The 23,003-nt window shown below is 38.2% G+C and overlaps 1 protein-coding gene across 1 annotated transcript in view; it reads left to right on the forward strand.

Moving 5' to 3' along the window:
* Positions 1–996: 996 nt before the first annotated feature.
* LOC127582891 (zinc finger protein 652-like) overlaps positions 997–23,003 on the forward strand; it is a 48,628-nt gene continuing 26,621 nt past the window's right edge. The window contains 2 exon segments of the mRNA XM_052038532.1: positions 997–1,012; positions 1,015–2,135. Of these exon segments, the coding sequence (XP_051894492.1) occupies positions 1,006–1,012; positions 1,015–2,135 (1,128 nt within the window). The 5' untranslated portion in view covers positions 997–1,005.

Genomic DNA, 23,003 nt, shown 5'->3' on the forward strand with positions numbered 1-23,003 from the left:
TCTTAATACCTGTTTGCACTCAGCCGTGTTATCCAACACTCGTGGAGGATCTGTAATTTTTACTGTTATCCATTGAGATTACTGTCTTGATACAATGTAGGGACCTGAGTTTTGCCGAAATGAAAGATGTATAGACATCTTCCCAAGACAGACCCATGTCAAGATGAAATTGTCTTCTGAAATGTATGTTTTTTTTCTGTAGTTAAATGTATTTATTATATTGTACCAAAATTAAGGACTTAAAAGTAACATCAGGAATTGAATATACTGTGTGATTTTTGTCTGGCTACTAATATACATGAAGTCTGTACTAAAAACTAGTGCCCTCTCACACCCTCTCCTCCCACACCACATGTATATACCAACAAGCATCTGAAAGCTCTTGCTGCTTTTGATGAAGTGAATAATGGTTCATTTGTGGACTGCCAGTGGTTTCTTTGTGTCACACATTCAAGAGTGTGTCAGTGTTTATATATAAAGTCCCTAGTCTTTCAGTTATCCAGATTTCAGTGGTGCAGTATTAACATATTTGCTCTTTATCCTTCTTTTAAAAAAAACAAAATTGCCATCATTATTAATGTATTGAAGGAATTTCCATTTGATTTATTATTATGATAAAACAATTAATTTCATCACATTAAGCTCAAAACATTTCATATGATGGAATTGTGTCCATTAACTTGGAAATGCTGTATGTTTTTGAAAGTAATGGCATTGACTTGTAGAAGTATTGAAAGATGTACTGCAAGATAACTCTTATGTGATAATTGAAAGATGGAGCTATAGATATTTGAAGAAGCATGCTGTACCTTCAATTCGTTACTTGGTTGTAAACTGCTGGTTTTTTTTGCTTTCTTGTAGTTGTCAAAATTCCACATGTAATAAGCTTACCATTTTTCAGGTAACAAATTTTGTTTCTTCTTATTGCAGCTAAAGATTGAAAATATTTCTATCTTCTCTGTGGGTACCCTCTACAGGAGAATTTGTTTCCATTGTACATGTTTGATGGACAAACAAAACAGCGCATGTTTGAGCCTCACCTCTGTGATGACAACATTGTTATAAAACAGAAGCAGTCACTTATTTCTAACAAAATAGAGCAGACTGCTTTCAGCTGGTTCTTTCTATTACTCTTCGCACAAACCAAGCAATTGCAGCAGTTTGAACTTTTTACTGTAATCTTAACGTCGGCAACTTTCAGGCAGATCCTATGCTTTATTTATACATCTAGACTTAATGTGAATGCATGTAATGTACAGGAGGTGGTAAATATAGTTTGGGACCTTCAAATGAATAACATCGTCAACTCTTGCAAGAATCTGATTGACAACTGTGCTTATGTTGCTGGAATGGCCCAGGAGGGAAAACAGTGCTCCCAGATCCCTCAATTTTATGGTAATGCTGACAGAGAACTTGATTTATCAACCAAGATTTGCCCTAGAGAAGGGAATAAACCCTATCTGGTGAAAGTTGAGGATACAATGGCAAAACGACACTTGAAAGCAAGAGATCGAACATATTATGAAGAAAGTAAAGGAGTTGAAGATGTTCATGGAATGGAAGGAGATGCAGAAGATTCTGACTCAGATGACCAAGGATCCTATAACCGGGAGCAAATCATTGTTGAAGTGAACCTTAATAATCAGACTTTACATGTGTCTAAAGGGACAGAAGGTGTAACTTCACAGTCTGAAAAATCAGCCATGGTTGACTCGAGTGATGGTGAAAATGATGAAGGAGATGATGAGGATGATGATGGTATTGACATAGAAGATAATGGACAAAGTAATGAAGAAACAGAAGATATCAAACACAGAAAACCTAAGGAAATGACCAGATTGAAAACAACAGAAACAACTCTTTCAAGGGAAAGTGCAAAGATTCAGTTACCTGAACAGAGAAAGAAAAAAAATAAAATTTCTAAACCTCCAACACAGAAAGAAAAGCAGATTGAAGAAAAGCAGAATCTCACCTGTGAAAAATGTCCCAGAGTCTTCAACAATCGTTGGTATCTTGAAAAACACATGACTGTCACTCACAGTCGAATGCAGATATGTGATAAGTGTGGAAAAAAATTTGTGTTGGAAAGTGAACTTGTTCTTCATCAACAAACTGAGTGTGAAAAGAATATTCAGGTAGGCCGCAGCTTTTTGTTATATTAATAAATGATAGTTTGCACATTTGAAGTTAGCAGGTCATTGGGCAGAAATTGTAAAAAGAGACCTTTCTTTCAGGATCTGCTTCCCTTCAAGTACAGATGTACACCTTGTTTTCAAGTTTTGCAGGTTTTACCTCAGGCAGTATTCATATTGGTAGAAAACATAAATGGCTTGCTGATAATCCAACAGTGCTGTAGTGCTAATTGATTTGGTGTTCGTGGTTAGAGCAATGGGTTATTGGACTTTCCCATTATCCACATGCAGGTGGGATCAGACCTAATTGCTACCAACCACTGTCTTTCCAGAGTTGAAGTGAATGTCTCTGGGGAGTGGAGAATAGTCTTGATTCCTTCCTGTTACATTATGCTGCAGTAGATTTAGCATGCTCTGCTTCCCAATATGTTTTGAGATCCTGTAATAATATGTTCCTGATCCTGAAATGTAAATTTGTTTTTATGTACTATTCAAAATAAAAATTAAAATGACTTGCAAGAGATTATCACCCAAACTTGGGTTTGTGGAATTAAGGTAATATATCAGCATGGGTGATGATTCATTACTGAACAGTTTTTAAAAAAAAGTTTGTTTTCAGGTTGGCAATTTGTAACTATTTGAGAGTAGGTGCAGAAATAAAGCCAGATCAAACTATAACATGTTTAAACTTGGGGAAAAAAATTAGGAGTGGTACTATTGATCCTTCGGTCAAATTTGAAGGAATTTGGAGCCCATTTATCCAGCATTTTCATATATATAAGTAGACTGTTTGTTTTCGAATCCTTTTCAATAACTTCCTGTTTGAATATAGAGGAGTGGAGTTAATGACATAATGCTTTTAACTGAAGGAATGCGATAGCCCAGCTTTTGTTTAGTTCTTGGTTAGTTTTTGTTTATTATTATTTTTTGTTGTTATTTTAATTTTGGCTTTTATATATAATCAAATTTCTTTTAAATCTTTTTCATGTTCAATTAACAAGATTGGAGGGTTCAGATTATATATCTTACTCCTTGTGTCTGTATATGTTAACTTATTATTGTAATCCTGATCTCTTTGTATCATGTGTATAATTACTATTGTTGTGTTTTATTTGAAACTTAATAAAAAGATTGAAGAAGAAAGCCAGTAACTACAGGACAGTCAGTTTAATCTTGACAGTTGTTTCCCTTGTTGGGAACAATCTAGAAACTGGATTGAAAATTTCTTTAGTGATAGGAAGCAGAGGGCAGTGGTGGAGATTTGTTTTACTGACTAGATGTATCACAGGGATCGGTGCTGGGACTTCTGTTTTTCATATATTAATGATTTATGGTCTGGTGTGCAAGTTTGCTGATGATACGAAGATTAGTGGAGTTGTAGATAGCTGCCCAAGGATACAGAGGAACATAGGTCGGCTGGAAAGTTGGGCAAAATGGTGGCAAATGAGATTTAATCCAAACAAGTGTGAGGTAATGCATTTTGGGTCATCTAATATTGGCCAGACACGTACAGTAAATGGCAGGAACCTTAGAAGTGTTATTATACAGAACGACCTTTGGGTATAAGTTCATAACTCCCTGAAAATGGCAACGCAGGTAGATGGGGTAATGAACGAGGATTTTTAGCTTACATTGGGCAAGCTTCATGGGCAGAGGTATTTGAGTATAATAGTTGGGACATCATATTGCAGCTGTATGAGATATTGATTAGGCTACACTTAGTATGCAGTTCTGTCACCCCACGATAGAAAGAATGTGGTAGTACTAGAAAGAGTACAGAAGAGGTTCACTGGGATGTTGCTTGGAATGGAGGGCTTTAGTTAGATTTGATAGGCTGAGATTGTTCTCACTAGAGTGCAAGAAGCTGAGAGGTAACCTTTTAGAGGTTTATAAAATTATGGGAGATGGTCAGTCTTTTTCAAAGGTGGAATAAGCTGCCAGAGGTGGTGGTAGAGGCAGGTACACTCAGACTGTTTAGAAAGCATTTGGACAGGTACCTGGATAGGAAAGGAATAGAGGGATATGGGCCACATGCAGCAAAATGGGATTGACGTGGATGGGCATCTTGGATTACATGGTTTAGTCAGGCTGGAGGGTCTGTTTCTGTTCTGTATGACTCTTTTCAAAAAAAAACAAAGTAATTTGGGATAGAAGTAATAGTCATTTGGACATGTGGATTGAAGGCAAATTGTGTCTGTCTAACATGAGAAATTTTTTTTGAAGTAATGGAAAGCTTCAGTGAGGGAAATGTGGTTAATGTAGTGTACTTGAACTTCTTAAAGTTGTTTGTTAGGGTGCCACATAAAAGTTTGTCAAGATTGAAGGCTATGAAATAAGAGACTGCCAGGATGAATAGAAAAATGGTGAAGTAACAGGAAACAAATAGTCATGAGAAAATGTTTTTCAGACTGGAGGAATGCAGACATTTTCTCCAATGCTCAGTACCTGGACCACTATTTATAAATTTTTTGTTAATGACTTGATCTAGAAATTGTGCCCTGATTTCCCCATGTTTGCTGATGACATGGAGGTTTTGTTAACTGTGAGGAGGATAGTAGCAGAATTCAAGGAGATGTATACAGGCTGGTGGAATAGACGGATAGGAAGCAAATAAAGTTTAATGGTAAAAATGTGAAGTATTGCATTTTAGTAAGAAGAATAATGGGATTATAAACAATAGAGATGCAAGAACAGAGTTGGAGGTATAAGGACATAATTTGTTGAAAGTGGCAGGGTAGTTTGAGAAAAGGTTTCCTTAAAAGAAAAGCATGAAGGTTTAAAAGAGCAGGGAACCCATAATCTTTATAAAATAATGATTCTACCATAATTGGGAGTATTGTATCCAGTTCTGGTACCACACTTTAGGAAATGTGTAGACTTTAGTGAAGGAACAGAAGAGATTTACCAAAATGATTCCAGTATTGAAGGGTTTTTGATATGTAATTGGATGAGAGGAGCCTTGGGAAAACATGAGTCTGCAAGAGAATCTGTCAGCAATATATAAAATCATGAAGCGTATAGATAAAGTAGATAGAAGCAGTTTCCATTGACAGAAGGTCAAGAAACTAGGAGGTATAGAATGAAGTTGAGTGGCGAAACTAGCTGAGAGATGAATATTTTTGTTTTTCCACAGTGAATAGTTTGGGCCTGAAATGCATTTCCAGAGATGGATAAAGAGGCAGATTAAATTGTAATGTTCAAAAGCAAGCTGAGTAAGTATCTGAAAAGAGAATTTGTATTATGGGGAGAGGGCTAGCTGGATTGCTCTTAGAACTTGGTGTGTACCTCACAGGTCAAACAGTTGCCTCCTGTTCTGTAACATTCTGTAATTCCAATTATGAGAGTACTAGAAAGATTAATTTATGACTCTCAGTATTTTACAATCTATGACTTAAAAGGGAGTACTGATTGAATGAGTTGAAGTTTGTTGATGTAAACTAGATGCATTTGTAAATGTGAAGACTCTCAGGCTGCAAAAGGATTAAGTGATTGGATTAGAATGTGCTAGATGGAGTGAAATGGGGATGGGTTGTGATTTGAAATTTCTACTGCTGGAAAAAGTAGTGAAACTTTTTAACAAAAATTAAGTATCCAGGAAATATTTGGAAGGATTAAAGTGTTCTTGTACTGAGTCACACAGTTAGCAAAGAAAATGCTGGAAATAGGCAGCATGTGTGGAAAGAGAAACAATTTCTGATGGAAGATCATCAATGTGAAAATTAACTTGTCACAGTTGCTGCTTGACCTGCTGAGTATTTTCACCCCTTTATGTTGGTATTTAAATTTCTAGTGTTTGCGACTTGATAACACACTTCAGATTCAGGTAAAGCAAGAAATTGAGAGGCAAGTTGGCTGTTATTGTAAGATTGTTGACATGGGGTCTGAACTATAATTTAGTAAATGGCAAAGATCATATCTGGAATTTTGGAAATTTATTTCCTGGGGGAGAATATGGAAGCAAAATGAGAGTTAACCAGATGGATTCCTGCGATGATGTTTTTGTGGCTTTCATGGGGCTGATCCTGAGGATTCTTTGTGAATAGTCGATTCTTCATGCAATAGTACTTGTACATTCATCAATTTAAGTATTTGCTCTGTCTACTAAAAGTTGTAAAATTGTTTCATCCATTTTGGATCTTGATTTTTATTTCTTCTGGTTTTCTTGTTACAAATGGGGAATTGCTTTACTGGGCTGAGGAATGATGGTGTGGGAGTAAATGATTATGTGTATTAGATTCCCCCAGCATTTGTAATTATTGTATAAAATGGTTTTAATTCTATACTTTTAAGCACAAAGGAACCATTATTTAATTTGGTGATAAACAGAATTATGAATGGATCTGTTCACAGTATATTTTTGATCATGTCAATTTGTAGGTAAATTGCAGATATTTTTGATTACTTTGGTATTACGAGAAGTTAAGCTGTTTTATTCTTGAAGCTGAATCTTGGTTACTATTGAGCAAATTAACTATTCTCATGTGGGCCTATCCAGACTAGTTTGATAGGCAGACAATTTACTTTGTATCTGAGATCAGCTGATTGCCACTTGATTATTATCCTTTTTATAATCCTCCAATTATTAACCAATGATCTTGATTTTAACTATGTCTTCTCCATATTTGACAGGGACTCTCAACTACCTCTGTTCTATTTCCTGCACTTCTGCCCTCACCCACACTCTTCACAACTACAGCCAGGATGGGGTTTCCTTGTCCTCACCATCAACACCACTAGCTACCGCATTCAACAAATTATCCTCTGTAATTTCAGTCATCTGCAATGTGATGTTGCCAACCAGTTGCATCTTCCTCTCCCCTCCCAGCATTCATCTGCAACACCCAAATTCATTCTTCCATCTCAACTGAAGCTCACTCTCCATCTCCCTACACATAAGAAAACACCTGACTTTCTACTGCTCCCCTTCCCACCATCCAACAACCCAAATGCTCCAAGTGAAGCAGTGATTCATTTGTTGTATTAATTTAGTTTGCACTATTTGTTGCTAATGATTTGGTTTATTTTACATTGGAGAAACCAAATGCAGAGTGGATGACTGTTTTCCTCTTCAGTCTGCAAGGGTGACTTGAGCTTCCAGTTGGTTGTCACCTTTATTGTCCCATTTTGTCTTATCTGTGTTTGGTCTACTACACTTTTCCAATGAAGTCCAACACAAACTCAAGGATCAGCATCTTACCTCCCAACTACGTACAATATAGCCCACTGTACTCAACACTGAATTAAATAATTCCAGGTAACCAGCTTTTCTAGTTTGTAAAGTTTAGCCAGTTCTGATGAAGAGTTGTCAACCTTAATGTTAACTAGTTTTTTCCCTCTTTTCAGGGATGCTAGCTGACTTGACAATTTCCAACATTCTAAATTCAGATTTCAGAACCTGCAGTATTTTCTATCCAGTTTCAGCATTATATTTTATTTTCTATCCTCCAGATTGATCAGCTGTGATTAACAAACCTTGACCACTCTCTCAGCCAGTTCTACCATCTTTGTGTCGTTCAATCTTTCATGATCTATCATATACATTCCCTTAGTTCTCTGCATCCTCCCAATTCTCTGCAACTTTTCCTAGTTTTGGTGAAAACTCACTGTCCTGAAACTTTGTTTTTATGTTCATGCATGCTGTCTGACCTTCTGAAGGTGTTCTATATTTTTATTTCAGATGTCCAGCAAATGTAGATGTAAACTTGCTTTTTGATTTTGTTAGTTAATGGAAGGAAGATATGAACTTTGGGTAAGGAAAAAAGTGTAAAAGCTGCTGTTATGTAAAGGAGAAAATGATTGGTCATATTGATTTGGTATACCTCCATCAATACTGAGTTTTTTTCTGCATTAAAAGATTGTATTTTTTTGTCAAAATTTTAATTTGAAATTTTGAGCTTGCTCGGGTGTTGCAAGTCTTGAGTCTTTTACTTTCAATTTATTTCTTAAAAGATTTAATGTCCAGAAAATTTGTATGCAATGACTCCTTGAACAATATTCATTTTCCTTGAGGAGCCTGAGATAACAGTGCACTAGCAAACCATCCCCTTTCTCAGGGACCAGGTGTAATATCCCAAACTTATTTCTTATCAGGTGGCCATGTGTTAAGGTTTGTATTTAAGTCAATTTGGGCTCTTCCGATCCAGTTACCAGTGGGCAAATGCAACATTATATACTACCAAACTGACGTTATGCAGGAAAGAGGTACAAGTTCTTCCATTCATACAGAATGGTGTAAAGTGCTTTATTCTTCATTGAACTGTTTCACATCCAATTTGGGATGCTGCTGATCTCTTCCACATGAGTGGTATGCTGCTCCCTCCTGCATTAGGGAAGTAACCTAATCTCCATGCTTGGCTGTAGAGAAGAAAGCAGAATGAGTATAGGGATTTGCTACAGGCATAGGCTTCTGCAAAGATCTGGCATTCACAGCCTGCACTTGCGGTATTACTGTTTATGCAGATCTTCCTGCTGGCAACCTGCTAGGAATATTGAGTGATGGCCCTGGATGATCTTTGTGACCCTTAGCAGTGTCTAACACAAGTCTAGACCAGGCTTCTCTGAGTCATTGGAAGGATAGCTTTCATCTTTGCAGCATTTATTCACTCAGTTGTAGCTTTGGGAACTGGAAGAGAATTTTTTGATCTTTGTTATACTTTCACAAATAGCGTCAGGATAATCCATGGGTCCATTTCAATGCCAGTGAAGGATAGCAAAGTAATTTCTAGGCCAAGGGCACAGTAATTATTACACAATTAAACAAGTAACCAGGAGCCTAAGCTAATGTTCAGGAGAACAGAAAATGCTGAAAACTCAGCAGATCAAGCAGCCTCTGTAGAAAGGGAAACGGTCAAAGATCCTTAGTGAGAAGTGATTCAAATACCACCATGGCAGCTGAGAACTTTCAATTTACAATAAAGAAATAAAAAGTTGACAGAAGTAAAAGAAACATTTCTGACTTGGATTTTGAAAAAAAAAAGTAGTTAACGTCCTTTGAGAAGGAAACCTGCCATCCTTGCCTGCAAATTGTCCCTAGCGCAACTTCAGATCCAAACCAGTGTGGTTGTTGCTCAAATGCCACCGAGTATTTCAGACTAGGGGTTCTCTGAATCCATGTTGTAAAGTTGAGGGAGAGGTCAAGGAGACTCTGAAATTCTCCTGTTTTTGTTCCCCTTAATACCTATTATGTATTATTTTACATTCGTCAAAATTAAATTAAAGTTGTATAAGTCGTTGGTGAGGCTGCGCTTGGAGTACTGTGCACAGTTTTGGTCAACCTGTTACAGGAAAGAAGTGGTTAAACTAGAAAGAATGCAAAAAAGATTTACAAGGATGTTGCCAGGACCAGAGGGCCTGAGTTACAAGGAGAGATTGGCCAGGCTAGGTCTTTATTCCTTGGAATGTAGGCAAATGAGGGGCAACCTTATAGAAATGTTCAAAATTATGAGAGGCATAGATAAGGTGGATGGTAAGTCTTTTCCCCAGGGTAGGGGAGTCCAAAACTTGGGGACATAGACTTAGGGTGAGAGGGGAAAGATTTAAAAGGGACCTGAAGGGCAACTTTTTCACGCAGAGGGTGGTGAGTATATGGAATGAGCTGCCAGAGGAAGTGGTTGAGGCAGGTACAATAGTATCATTTAAGAAGCATTTGGATAGGTACATGGAGGGGCAGGGTTTAGGGATATGGGCCAAACACAGGAAATTGGGATTAGCTGGGTGGGCACTATGGATGGCAATGGACTCATTGCGCCAAAGAGCCTGTATCCATGCTGTATGCTCTATGAAGTGCCACATGACGATCTTGGGGCCCACTTCAATCTATCCAGTTCTTTACTTGGGTGCACAATTTGGTGAAATTGGCAGATTTAGTTACTCTGGTGGTGTTATCCTTCTCCAGACAAGTGATCAATGCAATTAATAGAAATATTCTGAATTTAGACATTTGCTGATGGCTTGCTTTCACAAGCATCTAGCAGTGTATTGCCTGAAAATAGAAAACTGTGAAATAACTTTTCTGCAGCTAATACTTGATTTTTCCTTCTAATTTTACTTTTATCTGAGAATCTGGTAGATGTCCCAAGTCTACAAATCAGTTTCGAATTTAAGAAAATCCAACTTAGCTGAATATGTGCTATTGAAATTGTAAAATATTTTTCCTCCTTTTGGTGCTGGGCTTTGTATAAATATTTTCAGTGTGAGAACAATTTTGCTTTCCTTTGCAGTGTTTAAGTTCATTAGTGTATATTTTAAAGCTGATCCTCCAATGGAAATCAAAGCGGCAATAATTATCATTAGAAAATGCATTCAAAGATTTAATAATCAATGTTTAAAACACAACATGGGAAATGTTTATAAAATTCTGATTATTGTTTGTCATTGAGAGCATTGTGTTCACTTCTGGGTACTGCACTTCAGGATGGAAGTCACACTTGGAAAAGGTGTAGAAAATACTTGGTAGGAATAAGGGTCTTCATTTATTTGGAAACACTGGAGGAGATGAGATCAGTCTCCCTCGTGCTGAACAAACTTGATTGCTTTCAAAATTGTATAATTAGGACTTACGGTCTTCAGTGACACTTTAATCAGAGGGACATTTCAAAGGTGATTTGGAAAAGTACAAGAGGCAACATAAAGAAACATTTTTGCAGTGAAATGCAGTAGTCTGGAATTCATGGCCAAAAAAGATTGGTGAAAGTGTATTCAGTATTGACATTGAAATGAAATTGGATAAATATTTCCAGAGACAAAATTGCAGGGCTACGTATAGAGCAAAAGAGTGGAATTAACTTGGTCCATCATGGGCCCATACAGGGATGATGGGCTGAATCACCTCCTGTTTTGCATCATTGTGATTTCCCCCCCACCCCCCCACCAAGAATTTAGAAAGCAAAAGGTTAACTTTTTTCAATTTTCGATCTTGTACCAGAGCTGCTACAATTCTGCCTAATCAGTTATTTATTGTTGGACTTCTATTGAGTAACAAAACAGTATTTTTAATTTGACAAATGCAAGACATCTAAATGTTTTGAAAAGCAAACCTAAGTACAAGAGTGTTAAGATTATGTGAAGATCCTTTTGTAGTACACTTAAACTATACCTTCTATAACAATCATAATAATGATGACAACTACCATTACAGAAATAATTAGTTGTGAAGCACCCTGGCATGTCTACAGGAATCAGTGACGTTGTGTATATAGAACTCCTTTAGTTTCCGAGAAATCACGTTCATAATCAAGTGTTTTCTACTATCAGAAAGTCTGCCACTAATTGTGAAGAAGTCAAAGATATATTTATGTATTCAAAATTTTACCTTTTTATTTCTTTATGGGATATGGCATTACTTGTAATATCAGGACTGTCTGCCCTTGATAATGAGGTATGCTGCTGCCTTGAACCATCGCAGTCCTTGTGGTGGAAGTACAGCCATAGTGCTGTTAGGGATCTCTGGAATTTAGATTCGGTGATAAAGAAGGATTGGCAAGATAGAATGCGTTAAGGTGCCATGTGACTTGTAGAGAAACTTGCAGGTAATGACATTCAAGTGCTTGCTGCCTTTGTCTCACCAAGATGGTAGATATTGCAGCCTTGGGAGGTTGAGTTGCTTCAATGTATGTTTTGTTTGGGTATGTAGCAGTGATGAAGTAATGGTAATATGGTGTGTGATTTTTATTTTCCGTGGGGTAGTCTACGACTGCCTACTGCCCTTGTCCTTGGTGGTAGTGGTTGCAGTTTTTGGGGTGCTGTCAGTAGTTTGAGTGATAAATGCAGTGCCTTTTGTACATAGCAGCAGTGTTGAAAGGAATGAATGAAGAGGGTGGTGGATGGGATTCCAATTAAGTAGGCTGCTCCTTGTAGTGGGTGAAGCTTCTTGAATGTTGTTGGAGTTGCACTCTTCCAGGCAACTTCCAAAGCAAGATAGAATGCGTTAAGGTTTTAACTTCCAAGAAAGAATTCCATCACATTCTTGACTTGTACCTTGTAGATAGTGGAAAGGAAAAGTCATTCACCACGGGACCTAGTCTTGGAACCAGTGTTTGTAGCTGGTCCACTTGAGTTTCTGATCAATGTGAAGGACTTGATGATACTAATGTCATTGAATATCAAGGATAGCTGGTTATTCTCTTATTGGAGATGGTCATTGCCTTGCATTTTTGTAATGTAAATTCACTTGCAACTTGTCAGCCCTTGCCAGAATATTGCCTAGGTCTTGCTGCAAGGACATCTTTGATTTGCAACTCTTGAGCAAATGAATTGAATATTATGCAATAATAGAAAACATCCCCCTTCTGACCTTATAATGGAAGGAATATCATTGAAGCAGTTTGGAGATTGTTTAGTCTGAGATATTATGAGGAACTCCTGCAATGATGTTCTAATGGTGGGATGATTAACCTCCAACAACTATAGGTATGATTCTAGCCACTAGAGTTTTTAATCAATGACTTCAGTTTTACCAGGCCTCCTTAGTGCCACACTTGGTCATATCCTGCATTGATAGCAAGGTCATTCTCTTCTTTCGCCTCTAGAATTTGACTCTTAGGTCCATGCTTGAAGCAAAACAGGTGAGGTCGGGAGTATGGTGGACCTGGTGGATCCAAATTACATTGGTGAGCAGGTTATTGGTGAGTTGCATGTTGCTTGAAAATACTGCCAACAATGCCCTCCATCTCTTTGAAAATTGAGATTGCTCTGATAGGGCAATTATTAGCAGTTTGATTTGTCCTTTTTTTTTGTGAACAGGATATAGCTGGGAAATTTTCCATATTGTTGGGTAAATTGCATTGTTGTAACTAGAGCAGCTTGAATAGTGCAGGTAGTTCTAGTGCACAAGTCCTCAGTGCTACAGCTGGGAAGCTGTCTGGCTCCATAGCCTTCTCTGTATGCTGTGCTCTCAGTCATTATATGTGAAGTAAATTTAAATTGTTGGCTCATGATGGGAATCTTGAGAGAGTTGAGATGGAATATTTGAGCAATTTTGGCTGCAAAAAGTAATGCTTTAACCTTTTAGTACTCGCATGTAGAGTACCACCATTGAGGATGGGGATGTTCTTGAAATGGGCACTTTCTGTATGCCCCCATTTTAGGGACTAGATGTGACAGGACTGCAGATTTCTCATCTGATGAGTGTGGGATTGCTTATCTTTGTATACAGTTTAGCACACATAGTGCTTCCAGGTTAGCATCTTATTTTTAAGCAGGCTTTTGTGCTGCCTGTTTTGTCCTAATGCACTTGAACCAGGGTTAATCCCCTGCTTTAGGTATAATAGTAGATTGAGGGATATACCAGGCAACAACATATGGATTATGGTGGTGTATATTTTTGTTACTGCAGATAGTTTATGGGGACTCAGATGTCCAGTTTTCAGATGCCAGATCTATTCTAAGTCTCCCAATTAGCACGCTAATGAGATGTGATTTTTTTTTTTGTCTTCATGTGGATTGTGCAGTGGTTCCTTCTATCATTACTATCATTGGTAGATAGATCACTGGTCAAGTAGGTTTATTCCTCAAGTTCACTCACCATCTGCAGCAGACCTAGTCTAGCTATCTAGCCATTCTTGATGACACTGAACCCCTTACTCTCAGTGCTCTTGATAAATCTCATGCTTTCACTAGTTACTCAATATGGAGTACTGATTGATCAGCTGAGGGAGGACAGTAGGTAGTAATCAGGAGGAGTTTTCCTACCCAAGGTGTCCTTGAATGTATGGGGTTTAAAGTAAATGTTGAGCACTTTAACAGCTACTCTGTCCTGTTTGTATAAGACTGTTGTCACCTCCAGTGGATCTCTTCTGCAAGTAGGATAGGGCATCTTCAGGGATTGTGATAGAGTGGACTGGCACATGGTCAGTTAAAATTTGATTCTCTCAGTATGAATGTCAGTTTGCTTGACTTTTCTGCAGAATAGTTCTCCCAGTTTAGACAATGATCCCCAGATGTTTGTGAGGAGTACTTTGCAAGGTTGACTAAGCTGGGAGCAGCTTAGCTATGTCCATATTCATTGTCTAGATCAATGCCAGTGATCTATCAGGTTTTATTCTATCTATTTATAGGTAGTGGTAATGATACAAGTGTGGTTTGCTAGGCCATTATAAGGGCATTTAACTGTGCATTGGCCACTCCTAACAATACAATGGCAAATAATACTGCAAAAGATAAATTCGTGAGGATGATGTCTAAAGTTTATACCTTGTGTTGGCTATCTGCTGCAAGCCCAGTTTGGAGCTACGTCCATAAGAGGTGCTCACTAAATGGTTCTTTAACCCACTCAATAGTTTGGGCACTGAAGTTACGCACCAAGAACAAATTATTTCCCCTTGCAGACATTTCTGCTTCCGAGTGATGATCAACATGCACATTTACGAGCAGAGGAAGTTTATAAGGTAGTAGTCAGCAGGAAATGTTGTTGTTGCCTTTATTAACCTGAAGCCATGAGAATTCATGGTCTGCAATTGATGTTGAGCACTCTCAGGCCCACTGCCTTTACTAATGATTCTGAAGCCATCTTGGATATTGTGATAGAGGCATCTGCACATCTGAAATCCATGATTTACATCTGGGTGTGTCAAGCTCTTGATTATTAATGGGACAGCTCATGTTTGTGAGAAGGACTCTGTTGCATTAGATTTTTGGAATCTGGTGCCTGGGTCAATGTAAGGTGACCAATCCAGTTTTATCACTTCTATGTCTTGATGTATTTGGCTGGACCATTTCAGAAGGTTGTTTATAATCAGTTACGCTGCTATCAATCTTGTGTTGTGTAGGCCAGATTGGACAAAATCAATGGATTTCCTTCCCTGAAGGACTTTGAACTAGATGAGCCTTTGACTGTTCAGTAGTTTCATGGTCACCATTCCTGAAGCTAACTTTTTATTTCAGATTATTTATTTAATGGGTCAGATTCATACTTGTCTCCACATTTATCAGTCCAAGTCTCTGGTTTAATAGTCTGTCAATTTAACCAATTTGCTCCCTTTCCTGTATTTCCTATTGAATTATATCCCGCATTGTTAGAAATGAGATGCGGAGATGCTGTACTATTGAGTTCATTGGAAATATCTGAGAATGATATAGCAGTCGAAGGTTTGAAATTGCTCTGATCCCAAATGGAGTAAAATGAAAAACAGTGTAATATTTCACCTTTTTGTCAGTTAATTTTATGGCTTCTGACCAAGGCAGACAAGAATTAGTTTAACAATTTACTTGGACTGTTTCACAAAGGATTTCTCAGGACCTCCTAGAGATTTGTATTCAATTAAGTGTTGTCTCTTGAAACTGAGTTGTAAGAAAGCATCGCACTAATTTCCTACAAACTGCAATGAAGTAAATAGCCTATCGATTTTGGGTATTAACCATCTTACCTTGGAGAGGTATGCTGCTGTTCCTTGAATAATTGTCATACGTTTATCACACCCTTCAAGGCAAGGAAGCTAGATAAGCAGATGAAGGAAGAGGAATGTGTTAATAGAATATGACAGAGGTGGGGGGAGGCTCTTGCAATACACACACCAAGGGACTTGTGGGGTGAATGGTTTGTTACTGTGCTGTAAGTAGCTTTTTAAGAGTAAAATAAAAAAGGGACCTTTTTTAAAAAAAAATTGAATCCATTCCTTGACAGATTAGATAAACATATTAGTGTAGCTACCTGTGCCAAATAATGCTGCAAAATTGCTAATGACATTTTAATATGGTGAATAAAGTCTATAGTAGGGGTAAAGATTTTTGCAATTTTATAGTAACTATATAAAACTTAATTTTAATGGGCTTTAATTTGTCTCATTGTATAAACTGGTGGCTACGTTCCTCTTTTTAAATATAGGACCTGTAAAAGATTTTCACATTTGAAATATTTATAAATTACTCAGTCCTCCCTCTGGATAAATATTAAGAGCTAAAGTGTAAGGGTGAACTCACTCGTATCCAACTCTAGGGAGCAGCTTCAGTCAAAGGGTCAGATAATTGAGAGAGAGGCACTTCATTGTTATAGCCTACTCTATACTTCATTGATTGTACTTCCTGCTAACCTCCACAGTATTCAGTCATTTTCCATCAGAAGACTGCAGATAATTCATGAATAAAATTTTGTTATAGCCCATATACATCATGACATCTAATGCAGTAGTGTGTCAAGCTTTAAACACTGCTTGATGATGATTGTGGCTCCTGCTGAAACATGCAGCCAATGTGTTTGACTTTGGCTCTATGGAACCATTATGTAATTTGTAATTGGCAGGGAGCATGAAAATGGCATGTTGCCTGCAATTCAATTAACCATTGGTTAATTTAATCCATCTAGTCTACTTAGATTGTCATTAATTGCTACCACCAGTCAAGTAAGATACAAGTGCAGGAGTAGGTTGCATGGCTCTGTTCCACATTCAATAAGGTAATGCCTGACCTTCCAGCTCAACATTGTTTGCTTTTAAATCTTTGAATTATCTTATTTTTCAAACTGTACTAGAGGCGTACTCCTAATTACTGTTGAAGATTACTTTTTTAATCTTCATTCAAAATGCAGAGTTTCTTTACAAAATTGATGCCTTTTAGAGGCTTCTTCTATAATCTTGGTTTCATCAGCATTTTTAAACTTGTGTGAACCAATACAATTACTATATTTGCACTCAGGATGGGAGTGTAGGAGCTAGAAACCATCTGATGTTTATACCATTATTCTGAACAATGGTAAATATGTCAAAGGTTTGTGTTTAAGTTGAACAAATGTACTGTAGTGCCCAAAATAAAAAAATATTGTGGGGAAGAAAGTTTGAATCACTGTGGGCTTAAAATATACTGCTTAAAATGTATTCATTTCACAGATTGGTAATCTGTCAGCTCTTTAGGGCAAGCAGACTTCCATAAATTTTCCATGTGTAATCATGACATTGACAATCTTGTCTAGAATGTGTGAGTTCAGAAACAACCAAAAAACCTCTAATTGAACACTGGTGTATTAAATGAGCAAAATCTGTACCATCCATCACTAACTGACTTCTACTCCTATCTCATTTGATTGAGAGGAGATTCGAAACCCCCACAAGTAATCTGCTCTTGAGACCTAACAAGCCAACCAATTGTAAACATTTGCTATAAAATTTGATAACGAAACAGTTTATCCCTGCCTATTAACATTGTGGGAGGACAATTATCTCCAATTTCAGGGATTCAACAAGTGCCCAATTTAACAAACTCTAAAGGGTAGTAACTGGGACCCGACTCAGTATCTTCCACACACAGAACAATCTTTAATTACTTTCCTTCAGTCATTTTCTTTATTGTCCTCTAGATTGTACAATATTTGATCACTAATTCATGGTAAACCACAGATATTTGTTAACATTCATAATCTAGTCTACATAGAGGTCAGTGCAATGCAGCTGCACAAATATTCAATGTGCACTGGTTATTTGGGCAACTTTTGAAGAATTGTTTAAAATAGCATTAAGTATGTAATGTAATTACTGAATCTTCCTATGTTTCCTTTAATAGTCAATTAATGTAAAGTCAGTTTATACCATTGACTGGGAGGCTCAGTGGCACTTCAAAAAATCTGGGCCATGGTTTCCTACCCTGTCTGATATCTCCTTGTTTCTTGATAAACAAGCTTGTATTACAGAAAAATTCAAAAACCTGTTGATGGACGATTCATAAATCCCAACAGTTCAATATCTGGCTTACCAGGTGATGCTTCCTTTCCAATCACTGGACCCTGGGTCCCATGCTCAGTCCTGAGCATGCTTGATTATTGGAGTTTCATTATGTGTACCAAAATTGCCACTTTAAAGGAACACCTATTCTGTTCTGACCACACACCCCCCCCTTCCCCCCCCCCCCAAAAAAAAACATTATTCTGAACTAGCAGTGTGATGGTTTTACCCTTGTGTCAATACAGTATTCTATTAGGATGAGAGTGGTGGCTGTAGAAAGAATGAGCAACTTAGCTATGACAATGTGGGAGCCACTCGAGAGTGGGAGAGAAGAGAAATGTAGTTGTAATTGGGGATAGTATAGTCAGAGGAATAGACACAATTCTCTATTGCGAGAGTCCTAAAGGCTGTGTTGCCTGCCTGGTGCCTGAGTTCATGACATCTCTGACCTGCAGAGGAATTTGAAGTGGGAGGGGAAAGATCCAGTTGTCATGGTCCGTGGGTAGCAATGGTGTGGCAGAACAAGGAAAGAGGTTCTGCTAAGGGAATTTGAGTAGCTAAGGACTAAATTAAAAAGCAGAACCAAAAAGCTAATAATCTCTGGATTGCTAACAGTTGTGTGCAAATTGGCACAGGGTCAATAACATCAGAGAGTTAAATGTGGCTGTGGGAGAAGTGAGTTTGAATTCATGGGACATTTGTAACAGTATGGGGGGGAAGGAGGGAGCTATTCTGACCAGGGTCTTGGTGAATTGCATAACTAGGGCTGTGGATAGGGCTTTAAACTAAATAGTGGTCATCAGGGACTTCAATATGCAAGTAGACTGGGAAAATCACTGGATCCCAAGAGAAGGAATTTGTAGAATGCCTACAAGATGACATTTTAGAGCAGCTTGTGGTCAAGCCCACTAGGGAAAAGGCAATTCTGGATTTGATGTTTTGCAGTGAACAAGATTTGATTAGGGAGCTTGAGGTAAAGGAACTCTTAAGAGGCAGTGATCATAATATGATAGAATTCATCCTGCAGTGTGAGAGCAAGAAGCTGAAATTTGAAGTATCAGTGTTGCAGTTGAGTAAAGGTAACTAGAGGCATGAGAGAGGAGCTGGCCAAAGTTGATTGGAAGGGATGACGGCAGAGCAGCAATGGCAGGAGTTTCTGAGAGTAATTCAGAAGATGCAGGATCATTTCATCCTGAAGAAGCATTCTAAAGGGAGGGTGAGGCAACTGTAGCTGACAAAGGAATTCAAAGACCTAGAAGCAAAAGAGAGGGCATACAATATTGTTTAAAAAAAATTAGTGGAAAGCTAGAGGATTGGGAAGTTTTAAAAAACCACCAAAAGGCAACTATAAAAGTAATAAAGGGAGAAAAGATGAAATAATAGGTAAGCTAGCTAATAATATAAGAGGATACTAAAAGAGTAAAAGAGGCAAGAGTGGACATCAGACTGCTAGAAAATGACACTGGAGAAATAGTAATGAGGAACAAAGATATAGTGGATGAACTGAATAAGTACTTTGTGTCATTCTTCACTGTGGAAGACACCAGCAACATGCCAGAAATTTGAGAGAGTTGGGGCAGAATTGAGTGTAGTCGCTAGTACTAAGGAGAAGGTGCTTGGGAAACTGAAAGGTCTGAAGGTGGCTAAGTCACCTGGACCGGATGGACTATACCCAAGGGTTCTGAAAGAGATAGCTGAAGATATTGTGGAGGCATTAGTAGTTATCTTTCAAGAATCACTAGATTCAGGAATGGTTCTAGAGGACTAGAAAATCGCAAATGTCACTCCCCTCTTAAGGGAGGGAGGCAAAAGACAGGAAATTATAGGCCAGTTAACCTGACTTCAGTGGTTGGTAAGATGTTAGAGTCCATTATTAAAGGTGAGATTTCAGGGTACTTGGAAGTGCATGCTAAAATAGGCTGAAGTCAGCATGGTTTCCTTGAGGGGAGATCTTGCCTGACAAATCTGGAATTTTTTTGAGGAAATAACAAGCAGAATAGATGAGAGTCAGTGGATGATGTTTACTTGGAATTTCAGAAGGCCTTTGACAAGGTGCTGCACATGAGGCTGCTAAACAAGATGGGAGCCCATGGTATTACAGGAAAGGTACTAGCATGGATAGGAAATTGGCTGACTGGCAGAAGGCAAAGAGTGGGAATAAAGGGGGCCTTTTCTGGTTGGCTGCCGGTAACTACTGGTGTTTCTCGTGTCATCGTTGGGTCCACTACTTTTCACATTATGTTAATGACCTGGATAATGGAATTCATGGCTTTGTGGCCAAGTTTGCGGATGATACAAAGATAGGTGGAGGGGCAGGTAGTGTTGAGGAAGCAGGGAGTCTGCAGAAGGACTTGGACAGGTAGGGAGAATGGGCAAAGAAATGGCAGATTGAATACAGCGTAGGGAAGTGTAAGGTCATGCACTTTGGTAAAAGGAATAAAGGTGCAGACTATTTTCTAAACAGGGAGATAATTTAGAAATCAGACGTGCAAAGGGACTTTGGAGTCCTAGTGCAGGATTCCCTGAAGGTTAACTTGCAGGTTGAGTTGATAGTAAGGAAGGTAAATGTAATATTAGCATTTATTTTGAGACGTTATAGAATATAAAAGCAAGGATGTAATGCTGAGGCTTTATAAGTCATTGGTCAGACCGCATTTGGAGTATTGAGCAGTTTTGGGCCCTGTATCTAAGAAAGGATGTACTGGCATTGGAGAGAGTCCAGAGGAGGTTTGAGAATGATTCTGGGGATGAAAGGGTTAATATGAGAAGCATTTGATGGCTTTGAGCGTGGAGTTTAGAAGAATGGGGGTGATCTCATTGAAACCTACCGCATATTGAATGGCCTGGATAGAGTGGACGTGGAGAGGAGATTTCCAGTAGTGGGAGAGTCTAGAACCAGAGGGCACAGCCTCAATAGAAGGATGTCTCTTTAGAACAAAGATGAAGAGGAATTTCTTTAGTCAGAGGGTGGTGAATCTGTGGAATTCGTTGCCACAGATGCTATTGAGGCCAAGTCATTGGGTATATTTAAAGCAGAGGTTGATAGGTTCTTGATTAGTAAGGGTGTCAAAGATTACGGGGAGGAGGCAAGAGAATGTTTGGGGGGGTGGGGGAGTAAACCAGCCATGATCAAACGGTGGAGCAGGCTAGATGGGCCGAATGGTTTAATTCTGCTCCTTTGTCTTATGGTCATATGGAAATGGAATTCCTAATTGCTCTGTATTCTTGGTTGGATGTTCCCAGAATTAATCAGTGGTTTACTTTTGATCTTCAACCTGTTATTAAAATAGATCAGTGTAAAAAATTGGTTTGAATTTTCTTGCCATTCCCTTTTCATTATTTGACTGAGTTTACTACCCATTTCCCACCCAGTAGAGGAGATGAGATCACTTAAGTTCATATGTTACAATCAACCTTACTAAGTTTTACATTAGAGGTGGCTATGTATTGTATATCTTGTATCCTAAATGGGTGAGACATAGTTGCAACAGTCATGTTTGGCGAAGGGTTTCTTCAGTTTAAATGTTTTAATGAATCCTTTAATTTTAGAAGTATATAATTTCATTTTGGGGAAATCCTACTGAAGGTTCAACTGATCGTCAGCAGCATCAACTGGTCTTAATCAATTCCTGGATCAATTGAGGCTATTTTAGTTTGTTTTGGGATTAATTTTATGGAGATTCATGGGCATTTTTCTTAATTTTTATAATTAGTTTCCTTTTATCTGGTTGTCGCCTACGCTAGCCCCATGGCTGAACTAAATTTTCGCAGCCGATTTGGAAACTTGTTAAGCTGTTGCTGCAACCCTTCTACGTGGCTCAGTAAGCTCCAGGAGGTGGAAAGTAGTGCTCTATCCATGAATTGTCCTGATACCAGTCTTTTGTTTTAAAATATGAAACTATTAATTAGAAACATAAACTTGCAGTTGAAATAGGTTATCAAAAAAAGTTGCCTTTCAAATGAAAGTAGAGGGCAGCACTAGATGTGCCAGGATTACTCTCATAAAGTTGATGAGCCGGATACGAAATATACCCATATCCTCGGCTCTGTAGTCTACGGAATGGCCCTGGGCTCTTCTGAGCTGAAGGCAAAGTAAAAGATCCCTGTGGGTATGGGTCTAATTTCCAATGTCTACCCGACATCTGCACTGCAGTGCGCAGGCACAAAGCCTGGAATGCGCTGCAGCGCATCATTGCATTTTGTGCGCACCTGCCATTTGGCTTCCACACATTCCAAACCATTAATTTTAAGCAAAAAAAATCTATATCTTCATCTAAACTGAAGACTTGAGAAAATGGCAGTAATTATTTCTGTGCCAATTGCAAGTTTCTTCGCATCATAAATTTTGAAGCCAAAAAACAGGTTTCCAAAGATGCCTTGCGTATTACTAAAATGAGGAAATGTCTATTATATTGCTTATAAAATTATACCTAATATTTTGTACTGCATGTCAAAAGGACTTAAAACACACACAAAAGTGGTACTCTATCTACCCTATCTATGTCGCTCATAATTTTATACACTTCTATCAGGTTGCCCCTCAGCCTCTGACATTTTAAGGAGAACAATCCAAGCTTGTCCAACCTCTCCTCTAGCTAGCAACATCCCAGTGAACCTCTTCTTTACCCAAAGCCTCAACATCTTTCCTATTGTGTTGCAACCAGAACTGCACACAACTACATGTTAGCAGTTCAGGTCATTAAAGCTGTAATGTTCGTTCACTGCTGTCTTAGAAGATTATTGCCCCTTTCCGTCCCTAAACTCCATTTCCTCTGTATCATTCACCTTCAGTCTGACCCACCACTTCCATGACCTAGATCTCACTCCACCTCTGCCCTAAATATTTCCAAGCCTACATAACACCTACACCCTTCTGTCACCTCTTGCAACCTCATTGACTTGCGTAATGTCTCCCTCCCATTTTTGCACTTGTGCCAACAGAAATTTTCCTACTTTGTTCTCTTGGATGCCAACTCTGCATTTTGTCAGTCAGACATTTGAAGCAATAATAAAGTTGGTCATTTTTTTTACGTGATTGTGCCATTAACACCCCTGTATAACTTGAAATCAATAATAAAAAAATTGCTATGTGTTTCCTGCTTAGCACAAAACAGATTTTTTTTAATTAGCAATGTGAAGTTGCAAAAATACTAAGAAATTGTAAACATGAGGTGCAATTTCTTGAAGTTTTATTGCTTTGTTCATGTTCTTTAAATTCATGTGCTAA

The sequence above is a fragment of the Pristis pectinata genome, chromosome 25 (genome assembly GCF_009764475.1).
Source record: "Pristis pectinata isolate sPriPec2 chromosome 25, sPriPec2.1.pri, whole genome shotgun sequence".
Taxonomy (NCBI): Eukaryota; Metazoa; Chordata; class Chondrichthyes; order Rhinopristiformes; family Pristidae; genus Pristis; species Pristis pectinata.